The sequence below is a fragment of the Phyllostomus discolor genome, chromosome 13 (genome assembly GCF_004126475.2).
Source record: "Phyllostomus discolor isolate MPI-MPIP mPhyDis1 chromosome 13, mPhyDis1.pri.v3, whole genome shotgun sequence".
Classification (NCBI taxonomy): Eukaryota; Metazoa; Chordata; class Mammalia; order Chiroptera; family Phyllostomidae; genus Phyllostomus; species Phyllostomus discolor.
The window spans coordinates 13,407,728-13,429,098 of NC_040915.2; the positions used below are offsets into that span (position 1 = coordinate 13,407,728).

General features: G+C 45.5%; 2 protein-coding genes and 1 long non-coding RNA gene across 5 annotated transcripts; 1 reads left to right on the forward strand and 2 right to left on the reverse strand.

The window, feature by feature from the left end:
- Positions 1 to 157: 157 nt before the first annotated feature.
- HARS1 (histidyl-tRNA synthetase 1) lies at positions 158 to 14,023 on the reverse strand. The gene is made up of 13 exons (XM_028527326.1): positions 13,793 to 14,023; positions 13,421 to 13,510; positions 8,038 to 8,157; positions 5,256 to 5,351; positions 4,555 to 4,680; positions 3,842 to 3,949; positions 3,593 to 3,691; positions 3,268 to 3,361; positions 2,932 to 3,059; positions 2,600 to 2,842; positions 1,233 to 1,349; positions 889 to 1,035; positions 158 to 549 (listed from the first exon to the last, which is right to left on the reverse strand). The coding sequence occupies exons 1-13, from the start codon at positions 13,880 to 13,882 to the stop codon at positions 478 to 480; spliced, it is 1,530 nt and encodes a 509-aa protein (XP_028383127.1). The 5' UTR covers positions 13,883 to 14,023; the 3' UTR covers positions 158 to 477.
- LOC118498051 lies at positions 9,422 to 11,258 on the reverse strand. Its single transcript, XR_004900571.1, has 2 exons — positions 10,117 to 11,258; positions 9,422 to 9,926 (listed from the first exon to the last, which is right to left on the reverse strand). It is a non-coding gene; the product is annotated as an uncharacterized LOC118498051 (long non-coding RNA).
- Positions 13,775 to 21,039, forward strand: LOC114509173 (histidine--tRNA ligase, mitochondrial). 3 transcript variants are annotated; one of them, XM_036014804.1, is made up of 14 exons: positions 14,177 to 14,299; positions 14,740 to 14,864; positions 15,457 to 15,531; positions 15,800 to 15,919; positions 16,041 to 16,136; positions 16,997 to 17,122; positions 17,265 to 17,372; positions 17,806 to 17,979; positions 18,273 to 18,366; positions 18,702 to 18,829; positions 18,922 to 19,164; positions 19,334 to 19,450; positions 19,676 to 19,822; positions 20,236 to 21,039. In XM_036014804.1, the coding sequence occupies exons 4-14, from the start codon at positions 15,827 to 15,829 to the stop codon at positions 20,293 to 20,295; spliced, it is 1,386 nt and encodes a 461-aa protein (XP_035870697.1). In that variant the 5' UTR covers positions 14,177 to 14,299; positions 14,740 to 14,864; positions 15,457 to 15,531; positions 15,800 to 15,826; the 3' UTR covers positions 20,296 to 21,039. The 3 variants fall into 3 exon arrangements, with proteins under 3 accessions (XP_028383134.1, XP_035870696.1, XP_035870697.1); XM_028527333.2 differs by lacking the exon at positions 14,740 to 14,864 and having other exon boundaries at positions 13,775 to 14,299; positions 17,881 to 17,979; XM_036014803.1 differs by lacking the exon at positions 14,740 to 14,864 and having other exon boundaries at positions 14,017 to 14,299.
- The last annotated feature ends 332 nt before the right edge of the window (positions 21,040 to 21,371 follow it).

Sequence of the window (21,371 nt, forward strand, 5' to 3'; positions counted from 1 at the left end):
CAAACCGGCACGGAGGGGTGCTGGAGGCAAGGACGCAGGGGGGCACCCTTCACCCTGGGCGAGAGCCTGCTGTAAGTCGTTCTCCCCATTTTCCACCGCTAAAGTGGTCAGGCTCTGACAGGAAAGGCAGGACTAGGCAATAGCGACACAGGCAGGCTCCAGTGGTTGAGATACTTTATTGCACCTTTGGCGACTGGTTTGGGGGAGCAGTTCCTTCACCTGGTGTAAGGCCCTGCAGAGGAGGCTGTCCCTGTACCTCAGACTGGACTGAGCCCCCAGGGCCTCCTATGGAAAAATGGCACAGTTCCTGGCCCTTTTAGCCTGTGATTACTAATAAAATAATAATAAAAATAAAAAGTCTCTGTTCGGACTACCCTTCAGGTATTCCTGCTGGAACAGAAGCGTGCAGATCTGTGAGTATGTATGTAGAGTTTTGTCTGAGCCCCAATAGTCTCTGTCCCACTTTCCTCAGTTGATTCAGCAGATGCAAAGGGGCTGGCTTGTTCTCCTTTTGATTTCCTTCACAAGGTCTTCTCTTCGGACGTCCACCTGCCCAGGATAGGGGAAGAGAGTGGTATGTATGAGCATCTTCCACTCCACTGCTCCTGAGAGCCCACTCCTTCCTCAGATATCAGGCTTGGCTCAGCTGGGAGCAGGGACCCAATCCAGCGTTCAGGGTGGACAGTGCTGCTTGGGGGAGCCAGAGACACAGGGTGTCTGTGGGGATGGAGTCTTTATCCTACTGTGGCCCTAAGGTTAAAAGCCCTTAAGTCTTTTACAAGTGGGTACTAATAAGAATGCCAGGCTTTTGCTCGGGTCTTGAAAGGGCACTGACCTGCTGAAAGGGAGTCCATTCCCTGTCCTGCAGCCTTCTTGCCGCCAACTTACCTCTTCTCTGCTGGCCACCGAACGAAGCTTGATGACCCCATCCTTGAGCTCCTGCTCACCGATGATGGCCACCAGTGGGATGCCTGCCTCTTCACAGTACTGCAGCTGGTTCAGTAACTTTGGGTTTTTCTTGTAAAGCAGCTCAGCCTGCAGGGGACCCAGGAAGAAGATGAAGGCTGACTTCTGCCATCCTCACGGATAACCTCCTGGGGGCCCAAGCTGTCACTGTGCTCTTCGTTCCACCCCAAGAAATCACAGACCAGCAGGGTCACTGTGGCCAAGCTTTTACTTAGTCTGGGCCCAGCACGCCCGCTGGCTGCCACCCCAGGGCTTGCCTCCTGTACCTTGATCCCGGCGTCCCACAGCTCCGAGACGAGCTTCAGTCTCTCCTCCAGTAGCTTCTTCTGTGCAGATGCCACAAGCACCTGTGTCTCTGTGGTCCGCACCTTCTCCTCCGAAGCCTGGGGAAAGTGCAGATAAGAGTCAGAGCTGGGCCACCCTTTATAACACCTTCAAGGAGCAAAGAAAGCAGGCCCTTGTCAGGCATAACTCAGCCAGCTCCATCAGGTAGCAACTGGGTATCAGGTAGTTCTTCAATGATATGAGAAATAAACTGACTGGCTTATACATGTGACTTGCCAGAATAAATTACCTAGGGCAAAGGCAAAGATAGCTTATTTGTAGTACCCTCTAGCTCATCTCCATTTACCATAAGGGCCCATAAGAGTAGTTACTCCAAAGAGATACTGAGCCCGCTGGGCAATCCCATCACCCCTGGAGTTCTGGTTCCCACTTACTATCTGCCCAGTCAGGAGGGTAGAGCCCATAGGGTACAACCCAGGGTGTGGATAGAGAGGAAGGGAGGAGGCTGCTGCTGCCCCTTGTCTTTTTCTGGAAGACTATTTTCATAGTTCTTAAAATACGAGATGCCTATTGGAACAGGGACTCAGCCGGGAGACATGGGAGGTATCCACCCAAGGAAAAAGGACGTGGCAGTGGGAAGGTCACTGCCAGAGCATTCTCCAGGAGATGAAATGCAACCAGTTAGTTAAGAGCAGCAGTTAACAAAGGAGCGCCTGGGGCCATGAGGGGCCTCCCTGGGGTGACTCTCGGTGCTGGGGAGTCAGGACAGCCACCTGAGGGACCTCAGGGCCTCAGACACATGCTTCCCACTCCCTAGCCATGCTGAGACTGTCACAGCATGGCTAGCAGCAAGACTTTGAAGTTGGACTGCCTGGATTCAAATTCTGACTCTGCCACTTAAAAGATTCATGACTTTGGGTAAAATATTTTATCTCTAATCTTCAGTTCCCTCATCTGAAAAATGTAAATAGTAAAAGTAGCTACTCTCAGAGCGCTGGTGTAGGAATATTATTAGATAATGCATGAAAAGCACTAACCGCAGTGCCTGGCAGAGAGGAGCAAAATATCAAGTATTCTGTATCATGAGGAAGATCTGGGTTGTTAGATGCCCCAGCCCAGATTCCTGACAGCTTCGAGGGAAGCGGGCCCAGGAAAGACACTTTGTGAGAAAAGAATGGTCAGAACCACAGAGCTGGCCTCAATGGAGCAGGAGTCCATGAAGCAGTGCCCACCTTTTCTCTCTTTCTCTGCAAAGATGCTCCTTGCCCAAAGTGGCCCCACCTGCCCCCTTGGAGATCAAAGAAGATAGCTCAGGGGCCACCACCTACCCAGACTGTCTTCTACTCACTTCCAGCCTCTGCTCCACGATGGAGAAGATCCGCTCCACTCCAATGCTGAGCCCCACGCATGGCACCTTGCGCCCTTTGGGGTCGAACATGCCCACCAGCCCATCATAGCGCCCTCCAGCGGCCACACTGCCCACACCCAGGGGCTCCTCCCCGGCCTGGGTTGGGGTCTGTAGCAGCACTGCCTCATAAATCACCCCGGTGTAGTAGTCCAGCCCTCGAGCAAGGCTCAGGTCAAAGGAGATCTGCGGGGACAACAACATGGTCAGTACCAGATGAGGGTCAAGGACCCGAAGCCCCCGAGCTCAGCCGGGGCGCCCATCCCCAGCCTTACCTTGTCAGCGATGCCAAACAGGGTCAAGTACTCGAACAGCAGCTTCAGGTCTCCCAGGCCCTCTAAGGCCTGCTTGTTTTGGGACAGTTTAGGGTCCTGGAGCAGCTGTTCCACCAGGGACACCCCACCTGGGGAGACAGATTTGTGAGCCAGACTGACCGACTGACTAGAAGAAAAAGGTAGGGGATCTGTCTCTGTGGGGACTGCGCATGTACGTGTGCTTGCTCTCCCCCCGCCCCCTTCTCTCTCTCCCTTCCTCACACGTATATACATAGACAGGAGCTGCAGCTTTAGGGCAGTGGGATGGCTGCTGGGGAGGCAGGGTCTGTTCCTCACCATGCTGCTGGACATAGTCCCCAATGCGGTCAGCCACCTCCGGTGCGAGTCCCTTCTCTCCCACCATCTCACTCTTTACGTCTTCCCAGGGCACCTGGGCACAGATAGCAGTCAGGGACCCTTGGGCACCTTCCCACCACAGAACTAGTACGGGCCCTCCTCACGGGGCAATCTTGGAGCAGAAGCTGCTCTTCAACCTACATCCTGAGGCTAATTTTCCCCTGGTGGGCACAGAGGCAGGCCCCCCATCCCTCTTTATCTTGTTTTCCATTTCTCAAGGTGGGGAGGGACCTGAGAATAAAAGAGTCAAGTGTCTGGTCATCACCTTGTCCAGCTTGTCCACCGAGGAGCAGATGGTGCGGAACTTGCTATCGGGAACCCCGCAGATTGCAAACATCCCATCTAGGATGCGCCGATCGTTCACCTACAGGCACCAGGGCATAGTGAGGACAGAATCTCTTTACATGAGCCCCAGTAGCCTTGGTCACTTAGGCTACTGGGCCCTCTGCACAGAGAGCTTCTCCTGTCAGAGGCCAGGCCCAGCTTTGCCCTCCCAGCCTTATTCAGCTCTGACCTTGACCAAGAAGTCGCCTATCTGAAGTGAACTCAGGATCTCACACATGATCTTCAGGCACTCTGCATCAGGGATCATGGGGTCAAACTGCCCAGCAATGTCAAAATCCTGTAGGGAGAAGGGTAGTTAGGGGTTCTCGGGGGTTTAACTTAGGAGGGGATTCCCAGGGTCTCTGCTCTCTGAGGGCCAGTTTGCTCTCATGCATAGACCTTCATTCTCTGATCACCAGCCCAGGGAAACTCAGCATTAGTGGGTCTCTTCCTGTCCTGGTTTTCTTCCCATCTATTGGGTTATTCATCATCTCACTCACCTACTTTTCCTCATTTCCTCCTACCACTGTGGGGCAACTTTACAGCCTTAGTCCCCAGCAGGCTGGATGATCTGGTACCTCAGATCCAACTTCTTCATCTTTTGCTGTGATCCTGTCACTGTGGTGTAGTACGAAGAGCACTGGCCCAAGATTCTAATGCTGATTTTGCCTTTCATATACCTATGATCTCTTCATCCTGCTTAGTCTCTAGTTTACTCACATATAAAATGGGGAGAATAATTCCTGTCCTCCCCTCCCCACAGGACCCTTGTGAAATCTACATGAAAATACCAAAGAAACCTGAAGGTCAGCATTATCTGGGGCACCCAGTGTGCTCAGGGCACCAGAAGTACTCAGCAGACTCTCCTGGTTCAAGGGGTAGCCAAGTTACCCACATACTCACACACTGGTAGAATTCCCGGTATCGACCGCGGGTCATGGCTGGGTTATCCCGCCGATATACTTTTGCTATGTGGTAACGTTTAATATTGGTGAGTTTATTCATTGCCAAATATCGAGCAAAAGGAACCTGATGACAAAGAGTTAAGGAGAAAGCCCCTTCTATCACAGCCTAGAAGCTGATTATCATCACCAGCAGAAACTGGGGTCCAGCCCCTCCCTGTGCAGGTAAAACCACTACTGGTAAGATTAATAGCACTTCTGAATATCAGAAAGAATTAACTTTGTTAACACAAGGGGCAGCTGAAGTCTCAAAAACAAATTAAGGCTCCTTTCACATTGGTAGTGTCTCTACCCTGGGCTGTGCTGTGCTGAGCAGAGCAGGGGGCTGGCACATCGGCCAGGGAGTGGAAAGGGGCCCCACAGTGGGATCTATGAGCAGATGACTTCCTAGCATAGCCTGGGGCTGAAGGAAACGTGCTGTTGGTCAATGAAGAACTTGGCCCGCTGGACGGGGTAGGGGAGGGGTACTCTGGAGCCAGGGGACTGTTGGTGCAGTTGGAACTGGGCCCTGACGTAAAGCTGAGTTCTCACTCAGATTTCGGAAGACTTCTAGGGATGTGGTCTGTTTCGCTCCAGTGCCGCTCCTGGTTTAGAGAATAATTCCCCATCCAAAGTGACAAGAGCCCAGGTTTAGAAAGATACAGTGAGGTCATAGCGAAGGGACAGCAGCTCCCCGCCCTGGTCCTTCAGGTCATAGATAAGCTTAGAGTCTTCCCCGTACTTGCCAGTCAGTGTTTCCTGAAGAAAACATAGAGAAATGTGGTCACAATGATAAATACAACAATCTAAAAGGAAGTTTTGAAAACAAAACCCACAGCTCTAACATGACTAGTTTCAATTTGCCTATATTTTTTCTGCTCTCTATTCCAATGCTTATGCATTTAATTTGATTATTTTAAAAAGGAAACACCAATTTTATTTTCTGCTTATCACTATTTCCATTTTATGACAGAGCTTAAGTATTTTTATTTATCCTCACCTGAGAACATTTTTTTCATTGCTTTTTATTAGAGAGGAAGGGAGACAGAGAAAACATAGATGTGAGAGAGAAACACTGGTTGCTTCCCACATGCGCCCAGGATCATATGCTCCTGGGAATGCATGCGCCCAGACTGGGGCTAGAACCCGCAACCTAGGAGCGTGTCCTCACTGGGAATCAAACCTTCAACCTTTCGGTTACGGGATGTCGTGCCCACTGAGCCAAATGGGCCAGGGTAAAAGTATTGTATTATTATTATTATTTTAAAAAAGATTCTATTTATTTTTAGAGAGGGGATGTGGGAGAGAAAAAGAGGGAGAGAAATATCTGTGCGAAACACCAATTGCATGCCTCTCATATGCACTCCAATCAGAGACCCAACCCGCAACTCAGGCATGTGGCCTGACTGGGAATTGAACCAGTGAACTTTTGTTTTGTGTAATGATGCCCAACCAACTGGGCCACACTGGTCAGGGCAGAAGTATTATTTTTAAAAGCTGTATAATATTTCAGTGAGAAGCAGCTCTGGATTTCCTTCCTTCCTAGGGCTACACTGTTAGATGTTTAGGTTGTTCCAATTTTTTAATATGTTCATTTCAGTAAATATGTTTGGGTATGTATATTTTTATTTTGACTATTTTTTCTGACAGTAAACTCCTAGGAGTGGGCTATTAGACCAATAAACATAAATGTTTTTATGACACCTGAGACTTGAACAATGTCAAAAGCAGTCCTTGCCCTGTGATGTGTTCAGCAAGGTGGTTAAGTTATCTCACCTACTAGTTGGCAAAGTTTAAAATGCCTGAGAAGTCCCAGTGTGTAGAAGCAGAGACACTCATGCACTGGTTGAGACACTCATAACTGGTGTTATGGGATGAACTGTGTCCTCCACAAAATTCATATCTTAAAGCCCTATCCCCTAGTAACCTCTGAATGTGACTGCTTTTGGAGATAGGGTTGTTAAAGAGCCGGCAGGGGGCCCTAATCTGATACAACGCGTGTCCTTATAAAAATAGGAAACGTGGACACAGACAGAGGGAAGGTGATGTGAAGACGCAGGAAAAGGACACCATCTACAAGCCATGGAAAAGCCTGGAACAGACCCTTCCCTTATGGCCCTTTGAAGAACCAGCACTGCTGACACCTTACCTCATACTTCCAGCCTCCTGACAACAAGTTTCTGAGTTTGTTTGTTTTTTTGTTTGGTTGGTTTTTAGGCCATACAGTCTATGGTACTTTGTTATGGCAACCCTAGAAAGGCTGTGCCCTATAAATGAGTACAACCTTTTGGTCCAGCAATTCCATTTCTAAGAACTTAGCCTGTGAATAAATGCCTACCACTGATGTACATTCCAAACACTGACTTCACATCAGTGAGTGAGACCAAGGCAGTCTACTCCTCATGGATCTTCTGTGCTAGTGAGGAGAGACATTAATGCAAGAAAATATCAACAGAAATTTCAGACAGTGATAGCTTCTCTAAAGGAAATCAAACAGTGATAGAAAAGGGCTACTTTCAACAGGGTAGTTGGAGAGAATTATTTGAGGAAAGGCATTATAGCTGGGATCTGAAGATAAAAATCTGCAATCTGTAATTTAATCTGAAATCAAAATCATGCACAGCACTAGGGGATAAGGGAGCTCAGGTGAAAAAGGGAAGAGTAAAAATGAAGGCCCTGAGACAGAAACACACTTAGTATGTTCCAGGAACAGAGAGAAGACCAGGGGAGTGTAGTGGGCAGGGGAGAAAATGGCACGAGACGAGGTGGGAAAGGTAGGCAGTGGCCAGATCAAGCAGGGCCTTGTAGGGCTGGGTAAAGTGTTTGGATTTTATTATAAATGCAATGGGAATCAGTGGGGTTTAAGCAAGGAGTGATACTTTTTTTTTTTTAATTTTAGAGTGGGAGGGAGAGAGAAAAAGAGGAAAAGAAATATCAATATGTGGTTGCCTCTCACATGCCCTCCACTGGGGACCTGACCTGGCCCACCCAGGCATGTGTCCTGACTGGGAATCGAACCAGCGACCCTTTGGTTGGTAGGCTGGCACTCAATCCACTGAGTCACACCAGCCAGGGCCCAATCTGTTTTTTTTTTTTTAAATTAACTGGAAACAATCTCAGGGTCCCTAAATAGAACACTGGTTGCATATTTATACTTCATATGTATGGTTTACATGTATCTAGAAAACATTTCAACATAAGTGCCATGGAATTCAATATAGATGGAAGCTGAAACAACCTCTACTCCTTTCAGAGAAGGGCTCTCTTTTGAAAGCTGTTGGCCAAAACCAAGGTAAACAAAAAGCAGGGCCTCTCCTTGTCAGTCCCATCCCCTCTCTCATTGGAAAAAATACTGGGTTTTGCCCGCAACAGGAGAGACCTTCGTCTTCCTCTTCTTGCCCACATGTCCACTCTCCCACCATGCAGTGTCTCACCCACCCCTCACCTTTAGTTCAAACACAGGCGTATCAATGACTTCTGCACCATGGCGCTTGAAGCAGCTGATGATTGTATCAAACACCTTCTCCCGAACTGCCATCTGCCGGGGACTGTAGTCTCTTGTGCCCTTGGAGTCAAAATCAGCAAAAGAATCACGGATGGGATTTAAAAACAGAGAATAATAATGTCTGTAAATATAAAAGCATGACCTCAGCGATGACGAATGCAAATCTTTTCCCAAACTCTGATTTTCCTACAGGCCACGGAGTTGTAAAACCGGTATAATTCCCTATTAATCACCACACCCGTCTGCTATCACCTGTCTACGTCCCATCCACTCCCTTTTAAGCTTGGTTCTATTTTCCAGGATTCTTAGAACTCTACTCTGAGTTGTCTTCCTAAAAACTCTTTTTCCTGGGGTAACACATTTTCCTGTCTCATAGGAAACACCCAACCAATGACGGACACGTAGCCAACTCAAACTGGCTTAACTGGTTGAACTCCAAATTTTACAAGCAACACTTTTTTCCAACAGAATTTATTTCTTTAAAAAGTAACATTCTTTCCCAATAGCACTGGCCTTCTGCTGTTTCAGTCCTCTCACAAGCTCTCCCTGAAGTCACACTAGCTCCTCCAGCACCACACGCTCTGCTAAAAAAATCCTAATGAATACCATTCCCTAATTTGTTTCTAATAGCCCTATGGAACGGGCTGGGCAGATGCCTTTTATAGATGAATTAGGAGATGTTGAGAAGTGAAATTGTTACTTAAGGCCACTCAGCAGGTTCGTGGCAGTCAGGACCAGAACCCTGTTCTTCCAGGTAATAACTTCTAGTTTGGTCTCTAGAATCTTTGGTCTCAGGACCTGTGTACACTCTTACTGTTTATTAAGGACCCCAAAGTGGACTATACCTACTGATATTTATTGTTTTAGAAATTAAAACAGCAAACATTTAAAAAATATTCATTAATTCCTCTAACAGTAAATCCATTACATGTTAACATAATATATATATATATATATATATATATATTTAAAGATTTATTTATTTATTTTTAGAGAGGGAAGGGAGGGAGAAAGAGAGAGAGAGAGAGAGAGAGAGAGAGAGAAACATCAATGTGCGGTTGCTGGGGGTCATGGCCTGCAACCCAGGCATGTACCCTGGCTGGGAATCAAACCTGCGACACTTTGGTTTGCAGCCCGAGCTCAATCCACTGAGCTACGCCAGCCAGGGCTCATGTTAACATAATATTTTTAGGGAAATGTAACTATTTTTCAGAACAACAACAACAAAAAATTGGTGAGAAGAGTGGCATTAATTTACATTTCTGCAAATCTTTAATGCCCGGCTTAAAAGAAGATAGCTGGATTCTCATACGGGCTTTTTTTTTTTTTTTAATTTGATTCTGTTGCAAAATACTGTTTTGGTTAACTATATAAGGAAAATCTAGCCTTACATAGAAATGTACCATAATTGTGAAAAAGAGTAAAGTTATTTTACTAAACTTTTCAGTGAACTATAGATATTCTTCTCAAAGTGCACTCCAATCCAGCAAGTGGTAGTTTCTTAAAGATTGGTTGCAATGTGGAATCGAAACTACACCAATGAACTTTTCATACTGTCACATTAAAATCCATTACGTACATAAGGTGCCCAGGTTTCATACAGAAAGTAGAACAGTGGGTATTAGGCGCTGAAGGGAGGATGGAGTGGGGAGTTACTGATTAATGGGGTAGAGAATTTCATTTTGGTATGATGAAAGACTTCTGGGATAAACAGTGGCGATGACTGTACAACAATGCGAATGTACTTAATGCTGTTGAACTGTATACCTAAATATGGTTAAAACAGCAAATTTTATGTTATGTATATTTTACCACAATTTTAAAAATACCTATTACTGCCCTGGCTAGTGTAGCTCAGTGGATTGAGCACGGGCTGGGAACCACAGTGTCCCAGGTTCGATTCCCAGCCAGGGTACATGCCTGGGTTGCAGGCCATAACCCCCAGCAACCACACATTGATGTCTCTCTCTCTCTCTCTCTATCTCCCTCCCTAAAAAAATAAAATCTTAAAAAAAATACCTATTACTCTATCTTGTACTTTGGATCTTTATCCATGTATGATTTTATGACATCATACATTGGTTATTGGAAAATACTGGTGCATTGATAAGTTACACAGATCTTCCAGATGTTGGTACACTCACTCCATTACACAATATTAGAAAACCAGATTTGTTAATATCACCATAGATCTTTTCAGGAAAGTCATTAAGTATTGGGAAGCTGTCAAGCTCAAGGTGGAAGACAGAAGTTTTCTAAAATTCCATCTTACACTCAATCAGTTGAATTTTATCACTGACGACAAACATTGTGAAATGTTTTCCTTAAAGTGACAAGGCTCACTTCATTTATTTGTGAAAATATCTGCCAAATACCCCTAATCTTTAAAATAACAGTTTATCTTTCAGTTTTTCCTTCAAATAAGAAAGATGTCCTCTGAAGAAAGTAGCTAGTTCACACAACCCGTCTGAGGGCACACGTGTTTTTCCCGCTCTGGAATGCAGCCGCGGTGCTCCGTGGGGACTTCCCACTTCGAGTATTCACAGCGAGTATTAAAAAAGTGTACTCAAGGGTCGCGACTCAATAAAATTAATAATTTTTACAGTTTTATCAAGGACATTTAGGGAAACGGATTTTCTTTTTCACTGTGAGCGTATTTAAAGAACGCGACGGCTGTCAGCACAGTTGAGTGCCGTTCTCCTGCTCTGTGCTGAGCCACTGCCAGCAGCTCCGCTCACCTTCACCGCAAAGAAGTAAAGAAGGACAACTAACATTCTGAAAATAATTTTGACCATGAAGGGACCTTGAAAGAGTACTGTCCTCATGATACTGAGTTTTCTGTTATTTATATGAATCACACGTTGAGAAATGTGTTTCAGAGAGACATGTGTTAAGATCTCCTCCTATAGAAGGACATTTGACTTTGGGTGGTAAACACACAATGATGTATTATTATATACAGATGTATTAAATGCAGATAATATGTTATAGAAACCTATACAATTTTATTAACCAATGTCACCCCAACACACTTTAAAAATCTCCTAAAAATGTGTTTCAACAAACTAAACTGAATGTTAACTGTCCAGTATAATCTTATTTTCTTTTCACATTATATTATGGAAGATTTTAAAATAAATTATAGAAAACAGCCCTGGTTGGTGTGGCTCAGCACCAGCTTGAGAACCAAAGGGTTGCTGGTTTGGTTTCCGGTTGGGGCACATGTCTGGGTTGTGGGCCAGGTCTGGTCCCCAGAGAGGGATGTGCGAGAGGAACACATTGATGTTTCTTTCCCTCTCTTTCTCCCTCCCTTCCCCACTGTCTAAAATAAATAAATAAACTCTTTAAAAAAACAAAAAAGTACAATAGACCACCATGTATCTATTACCAGATTCAACTATCACCAACATCTGTTATTCTTATTTTATCTAAGCCCCAACATTTTTTTCCTGGAGTATTGTAAAGTAAATCCCAGACATTAATTCTTATCATTTCATCCATTAACATTTTGGTATGATTTTTAAAAAAAATATTTTATTTATTTTTAGACGGAGAAGGGAAGGAGAAAGAGAGGGAGAGAAACATCAATGTGTGGTTGCCTTGCACATGTACCCCCCTGGGGACCTGGCCTGCAACCCAGGCATGTGCCCTGACTGGGAATCAAACCTGCATCCTTTTGGTTTGCAGGCCTGCAATCAATCCACTGAGCTACAGCAGCCAGGGCTCAGTATGATTCTTTAACATATAAAGATTAAACAAGCAAACAAACAAACCAACCCAACACTACAATACCTTTATTAAAACCAAAACCAAAAAGCCAAAACAACAACAAACAAACCTAACACCAACCCTTCATTGTTCCCTAATGCCCAATCCATGTTTAATTTTCTTTGCTTGCCTCAGTATCTTTTTATTGTTGGCTTATTTGAATCAGATTCTAAATGAAGTCCATGTGTTGTATTTGGTTGATATGGGTCATATCTATTTAATCTACAACAGTTTCCTTTTTAAAAGCAAGTCATTAATTTTTGAGGAAATTCCGTACTCTGTCCTAAGTAATTGTTCACATTCTAGATTTGGTTAACAATACACTCAAACTGTCATCTAACAAGTCCACCTCCAATATTTTTGGTAAACTGATAGGTCTGAAAACCTGATTAGATTCAGAACCAATTTTTCTTGGCAAGAATACTTCAAAGGTGGTGCTGTGTACTTCTTATTGCATCACATAAGGAGGATATCTGGTTGTCCTACTTTTAGAGATGTCAAAATTAATCACTGGGTTTAGGTGAGGCCACTCTGACCTATCATAAATTCCCCATTTATATTGTCATTTTGGGATTTTACACTGTCTCCTTAACCCTTGAAATGAGGAATTCCTCAATGAACTTAGGAGCCCAAAGAATTAACCTGAAAAAAAAAAAAAGAAAAGGGGACACCTCAACATAAGGAAGGTAGATCATCAGTCCTCCCTGTGGAGTTTGACTTCACATGCACATTCACTGAATGGCTATTTAGTTCCAGGTCCCTGGACTCAGCCTCTCATCATAGATAACCATGTGAATAACTAAAATCAGCAATAAATGTGATAGAGATAGATGTAAAGTGCAAGAGAACCCAGATGAAGGGATAAATAGTTCTGTTTATAGAAGTTACAGAAGGTGGCATCTGGACTGAAATCCTGGAGGCTGAGCTAGGAATCTCCAACCCCACTCCACTCTCCTCTATTTGGGTCTAGTCATACAGGTCTTTTTCTAGTTCTTGGAAACTACCAAGGTTCTTTCCTGCTTCAAAGTTCCCGTATCTACCTGGATCTATTTTCCTCACACTCATCCTCTGGATATCTCCCACTCATCGATTAGGTCAGTCTGTATATCACTTCAGTGGGGCTTTTTCAGACTCCCCAGTTCTCCCTACTTTTCTCAGAGCATCCTTATTATTTCTTTACATCACTTACCACAATTGTAATTACACATTCATGTGTGAGATTATTTGTATTAAGTCTGTCACCTTCAGTAGAATGGTAAGCTCCATGAGGACAGGCTACATTGTTCATCATGCCACACTCACTGGTTTGTACAGTGCTAGGCACATAGTAAACACTGAACAAGTATTTACTGAATGAAGAGTAGCGGCAGCAGGTGGATTCCATAAGCACCCAATGGCTTCGTTTCTGCCATTACTTTGCCATCCCAGAATGACTCCGGTGGAGTCTAATCTAGTTTGGTGCCCACAGCAACTGCTGTTTCATCTCAGCATTTCAGATAATTAATCTTAAGTGTGACCTGGTTCGGGGAAGCGGGTTCCCTAAAGGAATATTTACCTTGGGAGTTTTGAGCACAAACTTCTGTCTCCCTTCATCAGGGCCCAGCTGTGCCTTCAGTTGCAGTAGTTTTGCCACCTCCTCCTCGATCTGTGGAGAGAAAGCGGGCGCTGGGCCATCACATCTGCTGCTCCCCTCCCCCCCACCGCCATTCATTCAGTATCCTTCCGTCAGGATCCGGAATAGATCTCTCTCCCCAAGCCTAGATTTGCTTCTTGCGGGTACTACCCCGGCCTGCCTCACCACCTGGCTCGTCCTTCTGCCAACCAGCCAAATCCCTTCTCCCTCACATTCCTGTCCTCTGTGCAGACCGCCCCAGCTCTCCGGCCTCCCCGGCCTTGCTTTGGCCCTTCCCTTCCGCCTGAGCCGCACCTGCTCGGCGCTGGCCTTCTTCTGTTTCAGTCCCCGTACAAGCTCTCCCTGAAGTCGCACTAGCTCCTCCAGCGCTTCACGCTCTGCCATACTGGCTGCTAACTGCAGAGGACCGATGTCACGCTCGGTAGTGGTGGCCACAGCTTCAGCTCGGATGACTTTCGGCTACTGAGTCGCTGGCCCGCACACCTAGAGAGCCTCCGCCGAGCCCAACCACCACTTCCTGCTCCTGCCGGAAGTGCCTAAGCTAAGAGGGAACCTGAAAGGACGGGTCTCACTTTGCAGGATTTGGGATCGTTCACCACCTTCCGTGGAGTTCGGGCTTTGCCTCTACAACGCTGTGCACCCTCCTGGGGTCCGACCAGCCTCGTTCCTAGGTCTTTTGCCTCCTGCCGCACGATGCCCCAGCTCGGACTGCTGCATGGGAGAGTCTGGGCTGCGCTGCTTGGCCAGCTTCTGCGGCCTCCCCGAGTAGTGTGCATCCGGGCGGTCCATTCTCATAGCCAGGTGAGCCAGCCTGAGATCAGGGCAGGATCTCCAGATCTGAAAGCATGAACTCCAGGCATGTACTCGAGTAGTAACAGAATTGGTTTTTTACTGAGTGCCCACCATGTACGGAGCTAAGCGTTTTAGATTCTCTGTCATTTAATCCTCGTAGCAATCCTGAGAGGTTGAGAATATTATTTGCATTTACAGTTGAGGAAACAGAGACTGCAAGGTTAAATGATTTACCTATTGATACGTAGTAAGGGAGCATTTTAATATAGGTCCACTATCCCTTATATGAACCTGTTGAGGTCAAACATACTAAAATTTCTTAAGCAAAATAAATGAATATTCCCACTGAGATGATTAGCAACCATAAGTTGCATACAGTTCACATTCAAATTTATCTCAAGATGAGTCTCAAAAAAGAAAAAACAGCCCACACCATTTTCGGTTTTCAGAGGTTTTTGGATTTTGGAATTGCAGAGAAGGGATTGTGGACTTGAACTGCCTAACTTGGAGAGAACCCGCCAAAGTATAGAACTACCACATCCTCTATATCTCTGGAAGGTCATACAACCTGCCGGTAATACACAAAATCACTGATTCTGTTTAACGTTAGGAAAGACCCTGTTGTCTTTATAGCAGATGCTTTATCCTATCAGGAACAACAGGGCTCAGATCTTTTGTTGTTAATTTTCTGTCATAGCATCCTATCAGTCTGTTTTTTTAGTTCCATCAGGAAATCCATTCCTTTTCATTCCAACACATGTTCTGTGTCCATAGGCTGGCTCTCTTCTGTCTTTGTATTACTTTTTCAGTGCTACCTTATTAAATATTCTTATTTTCACTCTTTGAATAGGAACTGGGACCTGGAAAAGATCACACTAATCCCTACCCCTAGAGGGCTGGTGATGGTAGTAGTGGGTTGTTCTTTGCCTTTGGTGTTCTTGGGTACTTAAACTTTTTCAGACAAAGCTTGTATGTTATTACATATATATTGTAGATACAACATGGGTTTTTGGAGTGGGGCTGAGACTGGGATAGATAAATTAGTGTTCAGGCTTCCTTTTGCTCTGGGCCAAAGCTCTTTGCAGGTTGGTGGTCACAGGGCCAGAGATGTCACAGGTCTGGCTAGCCTTGAGAGGGGCCACATCCCACGTTTCTTCTTCTGCCAGGTTGCAGAGGCAGTGCTGACATCCCAGCTGAAACCACATCAAGAGAAATCAAATTTGATTATCAAGACCCCCAAGGTAATTTGCTTTGCCCCACCCTGTTCTGTTAGAGTGCCTTGGAGGACTGCCCTCTGTTTTGCTTGTCTTTTCCTGACCCCTTTGAACGTCCTTTTAGACTAAAAGAAAAAAAATCTTCACAATTCTTGAGGTACTAGCACTTAGAGTTATCTGAACTCAAAGAGATTTCAACTCCACGCTTTAGATTCCAGATGTAGTTTAACTCTTTGCTTTAAATAGACTTGTTTTTTTTGTCTTTGTTTTCACCATGGTTGCTTTTGGGTTTTAGGGCACCAGAGATCTTAGTCCCCAGCAGATGGTTGTGAGGGAGAAGATACTCGATGTAATTGTTAGCTGCTTTAAACGTCATGGAGCAAAAGGGTTGGATACTCCAGCATTTGAGCTAAAGGTAAGTGGAGAAAAAGTGCCAGAATTCCCTTTTTTCACCTGCCTTCAGTTTCCTGAAGGGCTCTAGCCTATGCTCTGGAGTCCTCCTTTGGAATGTGGCACTTTCTGTCTGGCCCCTGCAGGACATGCTCACTGAGAAGTATGGAGAGGACTCCAGGCTCATTTATGATCTGAAGGATCAGGGGGGAGAGCTGTTGTCCCTGCGCTATGACCTCACTGTATCCTTCTGAGTGCTGGAGGCCGGCTTGCTTCTTTTCAAACTCGAGGTCTTGGTCTGACAAAAGGGATGAGAGTGACTCTGGGACCCTGTAGGTCTCTTGGCAGCAGGGTTTACTTCCAGTTTCTCCCAGAAGGCAATTCTGCCAGCAGAGCTTGGCTTGGAGCACTGGCATTTCACTTTAATGTGTATCAGAATCCCTTGGGGAAACTTGCAGAAACACAGATTTCTGGCCCCCAGGTCCAGATATTCCTGATCCTGTAGCTGGAGTGGGGTTCAGTGGTATGCATTTCTAATAGGCACCTGGGTAATTAAGATGCAGATGGTCCATGCTCTATGCTTTAAGAAATACTGATATTAACATGGAAGTTGTAGGCAAATCGAGGTACTGAAGCTTGACTATTTTGAGATGGTTGAACATTGATCTGAATGGGAGGGAATGGCCCAGGCTTGAAGTTCCTGGGTCATTTCTATCTCTGCTTCCCTTCCTTTCTACTGAACTTGTAGTTTTGTTAGGTAGGATTCTTTCACTTGACACTCTTTCACTTGACACTTTGATATGCAGGGGTGGGGGAAAAGTAGGTTTACTGTTGTAATACAAATAAATAATACAATAATTAATAAACAATATAAGAATAAACTGTGTGTACTCACTACTGTAAACCTACCTTTGCCTATACTGTGTATTGAATGCCAAGTACTGCTAGGCCTTGGGGATAGTGGGAAACAAGACAGAGAAGGTGCTTCTTCTCTTCCTAGTGGATGAGATCCAATTGATAAAGGCCCAGTCTTCCCTAATGTCCTTACACTGGACCTAAGCTTTGGATGCAGTATCCTTTCTCCTTAACCTGTTTGTGTGAGGTCCCTTTTGCGCGTTATATGGCCATGAATAAACTGAAGAAGATGAAACGCTACCATGTTGGGAAGGTGTGGCGGCGGGAGAGCCCAACCGTGGTCCAAGGCCGCTACAGGGAGTTCTGCCAGTGTGTAAGTGACCTGAAGGAGACAGCATGTGTTTTGTTGTGTGTGTGTTTTTTTGAGACAGCATGGTTTGATAATTCTTGGGACTGCAACCTGGGACCTGGCTGCTCAATGGAGCATTTTTTTTCTGCCTTCTTCTTTGCTGTAGGATTTTGACATTGCTGGTCATTTTGACCCTATGATTCCTGATGCAGAGTGTTTGAAGATCATCTGTGAAATCCTAAGTGGATTGCAGCTGGGGGACTTTCTCATTAAGGTGAGGTCAGGGCAGGGACAGAGGGGAGAAGTCTGGATTTGGCTTGAGGCTGTCCTAAGATGGAGATCAAACCCGCAACCTTGGTGTATCAGGGTGATGCTCTAACCAACTGAGCTACCTGGCTAGGGCTGGGCTGTGTTTTTTTTTATTACAGGAGGGATTAACTAAATGTTCCTGGTCCCTAAGAGGCTCTTGGAACTAGGCTTGCTGGATCAGAATTCAGTTTCCTTCACTTACTGGCTGTTACTCTTGAGCAAGTTATATAAACTGTCTGTGCCTAAGTGTCCCCATAGTGGAGATCTTAGTATATAGTATACTTAAAGCACTTTGACTAGTTCCTGGCATGTACCTGGCCTTAGAACAGCCGTTGCATTTCATATATATCTATATAGTCATCCTGCGAAATTTCCTTTTTATCTCTTTTATGACTCAGGAGAGTAGGGACTGTCATGGTTCTGAGAGAAAGAGCATTGACAAGGCACTTGGGCTACTTCCATTGAGTTTACAGGTCAGTGACCGACGGATTTTGGATGGGATGTTTGCCGTCTGTGGTGTTCCTGAAAGCAAGTTCCGCGCCACCTGCTCCTCCATAGACAAACTAGACAAGGTAAGAAAGAAGACATGCTTCAGTAGACCCTATCAGAGTTTCTGCCCTGCCTTCAAATCTGTACCCCCAGAGAAAAATAAGGAGATGGTGGCTGGAAGTGAGGAAGGTAGGGAGAGAGATCGGAGTTTTGCTGTGTGGTAGGGATTGAGACTGGATTTCCTAAGTTGCCTCTGACTTTGCTGAGTTTAGCATTACCTACGGGTGACATCCATACTGAATGAAAGTGAGGTGTCCTTTCCCAGCGAGAGAAGGAAGGATCGTGGGGCTGCGCTCATGTTTCAGTATTTGTGCAGATATCTTGGAAGGATGTGAGACATGAGATGGTGGCACAGAAAGGCCTGGCTCCTGAAGTGGCTGATCGAATTGGGGATTATGTCCAGTGTCATGGTAAGAACCAGAGTTTCAAAGCTGTATGATAGAATCAGAGTGAGGGTGATATGTGTACAACTTAATACCTCTGAAACAGCAGCTTTCTGTAGCTGAGCTAAGCTTCAGAGCCTGCCTGAATTTAATTCCCCTTTTACTTATCGTAACTATGTTGTATCTCCAGATGGCAAAGGTAGAGGCAGAGAAGGAGAGTCTAGTCATATGAGATCTGTATCTTTTTTTTTTTTTTTTTTTTAAGAAAATGAGGGGGACTAGCTTGAACACACTAGAGATAAATTTGGATGAAACATCTGGGCAAATAGCACAGACCTTATTTTTCCTCACCTGTCTCCCAGGTGGGGTGTCCTTGGTCGAGCAACTGTTCCAGGATCCCAGACTATCTCAGAGCAAGCAGGCCCTAGAGGGCCTGAGGGACCTGAAGCTGCTCTATGAATATCTCACTTTATTTGGAATTGCAGAGAAGGTAAGCTGAGTTGGTGTGGACCTCCTGCTGAGCCCTGGGTTTCTCAGGGTCCTGAGTCTTGTCTGGTGCCGACTGTAGCATTGTTCCCACAGATCTCCTTTGATCTAAGCCTGGCTCGGGGCCTGGACTACTATACAGGAGTGATCTATGAAGCAGTGCTGCTACAGAACCCAGCTGAGGCTGAGGAAGAGCCCCTGAATGTGGGCAGTGTGGCTGCTGGTGGGCGCTACGATGAGCTAGTGGGCATGTTTAACCCCAAGGGCCACAAGGTGCCATGTGTGGGACTCAGCATTGGGGTGGAGCGAATCTTCTCCATTGTGGAGCAGAGGATGAAGGTAAGTCCTCGGTGGGGGTGGTGTGGGGCTGGAGGCCTAGGAACTTTCATATTTCTGGGGGTGCAGTTGGACTGTTTTTTCTGATGATTCTTTTTGTCCTGTTTGTGTTTTTTCTTGGAGTTTTTATTTTACTTCTCTCTTTTTTTGTTTTACCTGGGTCTTTTATCAGACTTTTGGTGAGAAGATACGGACCACAGAGACCCAAGTGTTTGTGGCTACTCCACAGAAGAACTTCCTCCAAGAACGGTTGAAGCTAATTGCAGAGCTTTGGGATGCTGGGATCAAGGTGTGGTAGAGCTGATATCCAAACCACCTATGTATTTGTGGAATTCAGGCACGAGGCCCATTTCTACTTTAGGCCTAGGGTGGAACTCAAGATCTTTAGAATCTTCCCTAGAGTGTCTTCTTAGGGTAGGAGGGCTGGCTACTCATTTCTTTGGAAAAGCTCATTCCTGGGGCTGGAGTGATGTGGTCACTCCTAAATCCCCTACTCTACCTTTATCCTTTTCAGGCAGAGCTGCTGTATAAGAACAACCCTAAATTACTAACACAACTGCACTACTGTGAGAACATGGGCATTCCGCTGGTAGTCATTATTGGTGAGGAAGAACTGAAGGAAGGGGTCCTCAAGCTCCGTTCAGTGGCCAGCAGGGAAGAGGTGAGTGGGGCAGGCAAAAGTAGAAGGGACAAAGTCTTTCTCCCTTTTTTAGATTCTTTAAGAAGTATATTTCTGACTGAGGAAATACCTCCAGGGTTAATGGTGATAGAAGTGAATGAAGACCCATCGCAGGCAACCATTGTAGCCAATGATACTGGTTGGGTGGGCAGAAGGACAGATGAAATTTCAGTTGGTATTTTGAGACTAATTAACAAAGTAGACATAGATTGGCCATTTGACTCCCTTTAATCTTGAGGATATACATTCTCCAGGTAAGCTTGAAGCCCGCACTACTCCCTACTGGTTCCATGAGTATTGGGAGCGATACACAGTAAAATAAATCTGGAAAACCACTGGCTGAGGAGCTAGTGTCACTCTCTAGTTTGTCACATGAGGGTTCGCTTACGTTTCAGGTGGCCATTAAACGGGAAAATCTTGTGGCTGAAATTCAGAAGCGGCTCTTCGAGTCTTGATCCTTCCTGATTGCCATCTGCTGCTCCTTGTAGAAGATGTTTCATCTAGGACTGAGTCCCTGATGGACTTCACAACTGCTGGCCAGGATGGGTGACAAGTGCCTCTGCCTCCACCATCCATCCTGGGTACAGAAATGTGGAAGGCCCTGAGGACTCCTGGGCTGATATGAGCAGCTAGTCTGCATGGGCGCAGATGGCTAGTATGTGAAAGAGACGTGTTCTCACTGCTGAGACAGATTTCATGGGCAATTGAATGCTGCCAAGAGGTGCTAAGGTGTTTGCTGTGAGCAAGGCTCTGGGAAAGTCACCTGAGGCAGAGAGGATTCTGAACCATTGAGATCAGAAGTCAGGTGCTTGGCCTTCTACTGTGGCTTCTGAAGCAGATCCTGAGAATTTGTTCACAGCCTGCTGTTGGCCTGTCCACGTTTTTGGGAGACAGCAAGGCAGGGTAATGGTTGCTATCTGCTTTGTGGGAGGACAGAAATGCTATTCCAAGGGTGTAGCATTGCCTATGTTGATGTGGCAACTCTAGCCCATCCCACTGTTAACAATAGCAGGGTAAGGCTGTTTCATCATCTTGAATGTTGAACTTAATGGGTGACCTGACAAGATGAGATCTGATTTTTCAAGATTTTGGAGACCATTTCCTGTGTCAGAATCACTTCTCTATGTCATGTTCTGCCATAGAGGTGGCTGTTCCAGAAGTGGCCGGATAATATATTAAATAAAATATTTAATGTAATAGTTTGGGTAGTTTGTTTTCAAGGGATTGGTTTGCATAGGCCATACAAAATGCTTGAGTGTACACTGGAGAATCCTAATCTTGATCAAGGAGTAACCTCCATGGGGCGATTCTCCCTATGCAATGAAGACAGCAGCCACAGTTCCTCCCTACACTCTCCCCCACCTCACTCCCCCAATTTGGAGATACACTCATGTCACTAAATCAACGTATAGAGAGCCATCTGACAGAGGTCTTCACCCTAGAGTGTTGCTGATAAGTGGCCTTTCCAAGCCCAATCATGTTGATTAAATTGTGCCCTATAGATTGACTATAATCCTCAGTTGAGAGAAAA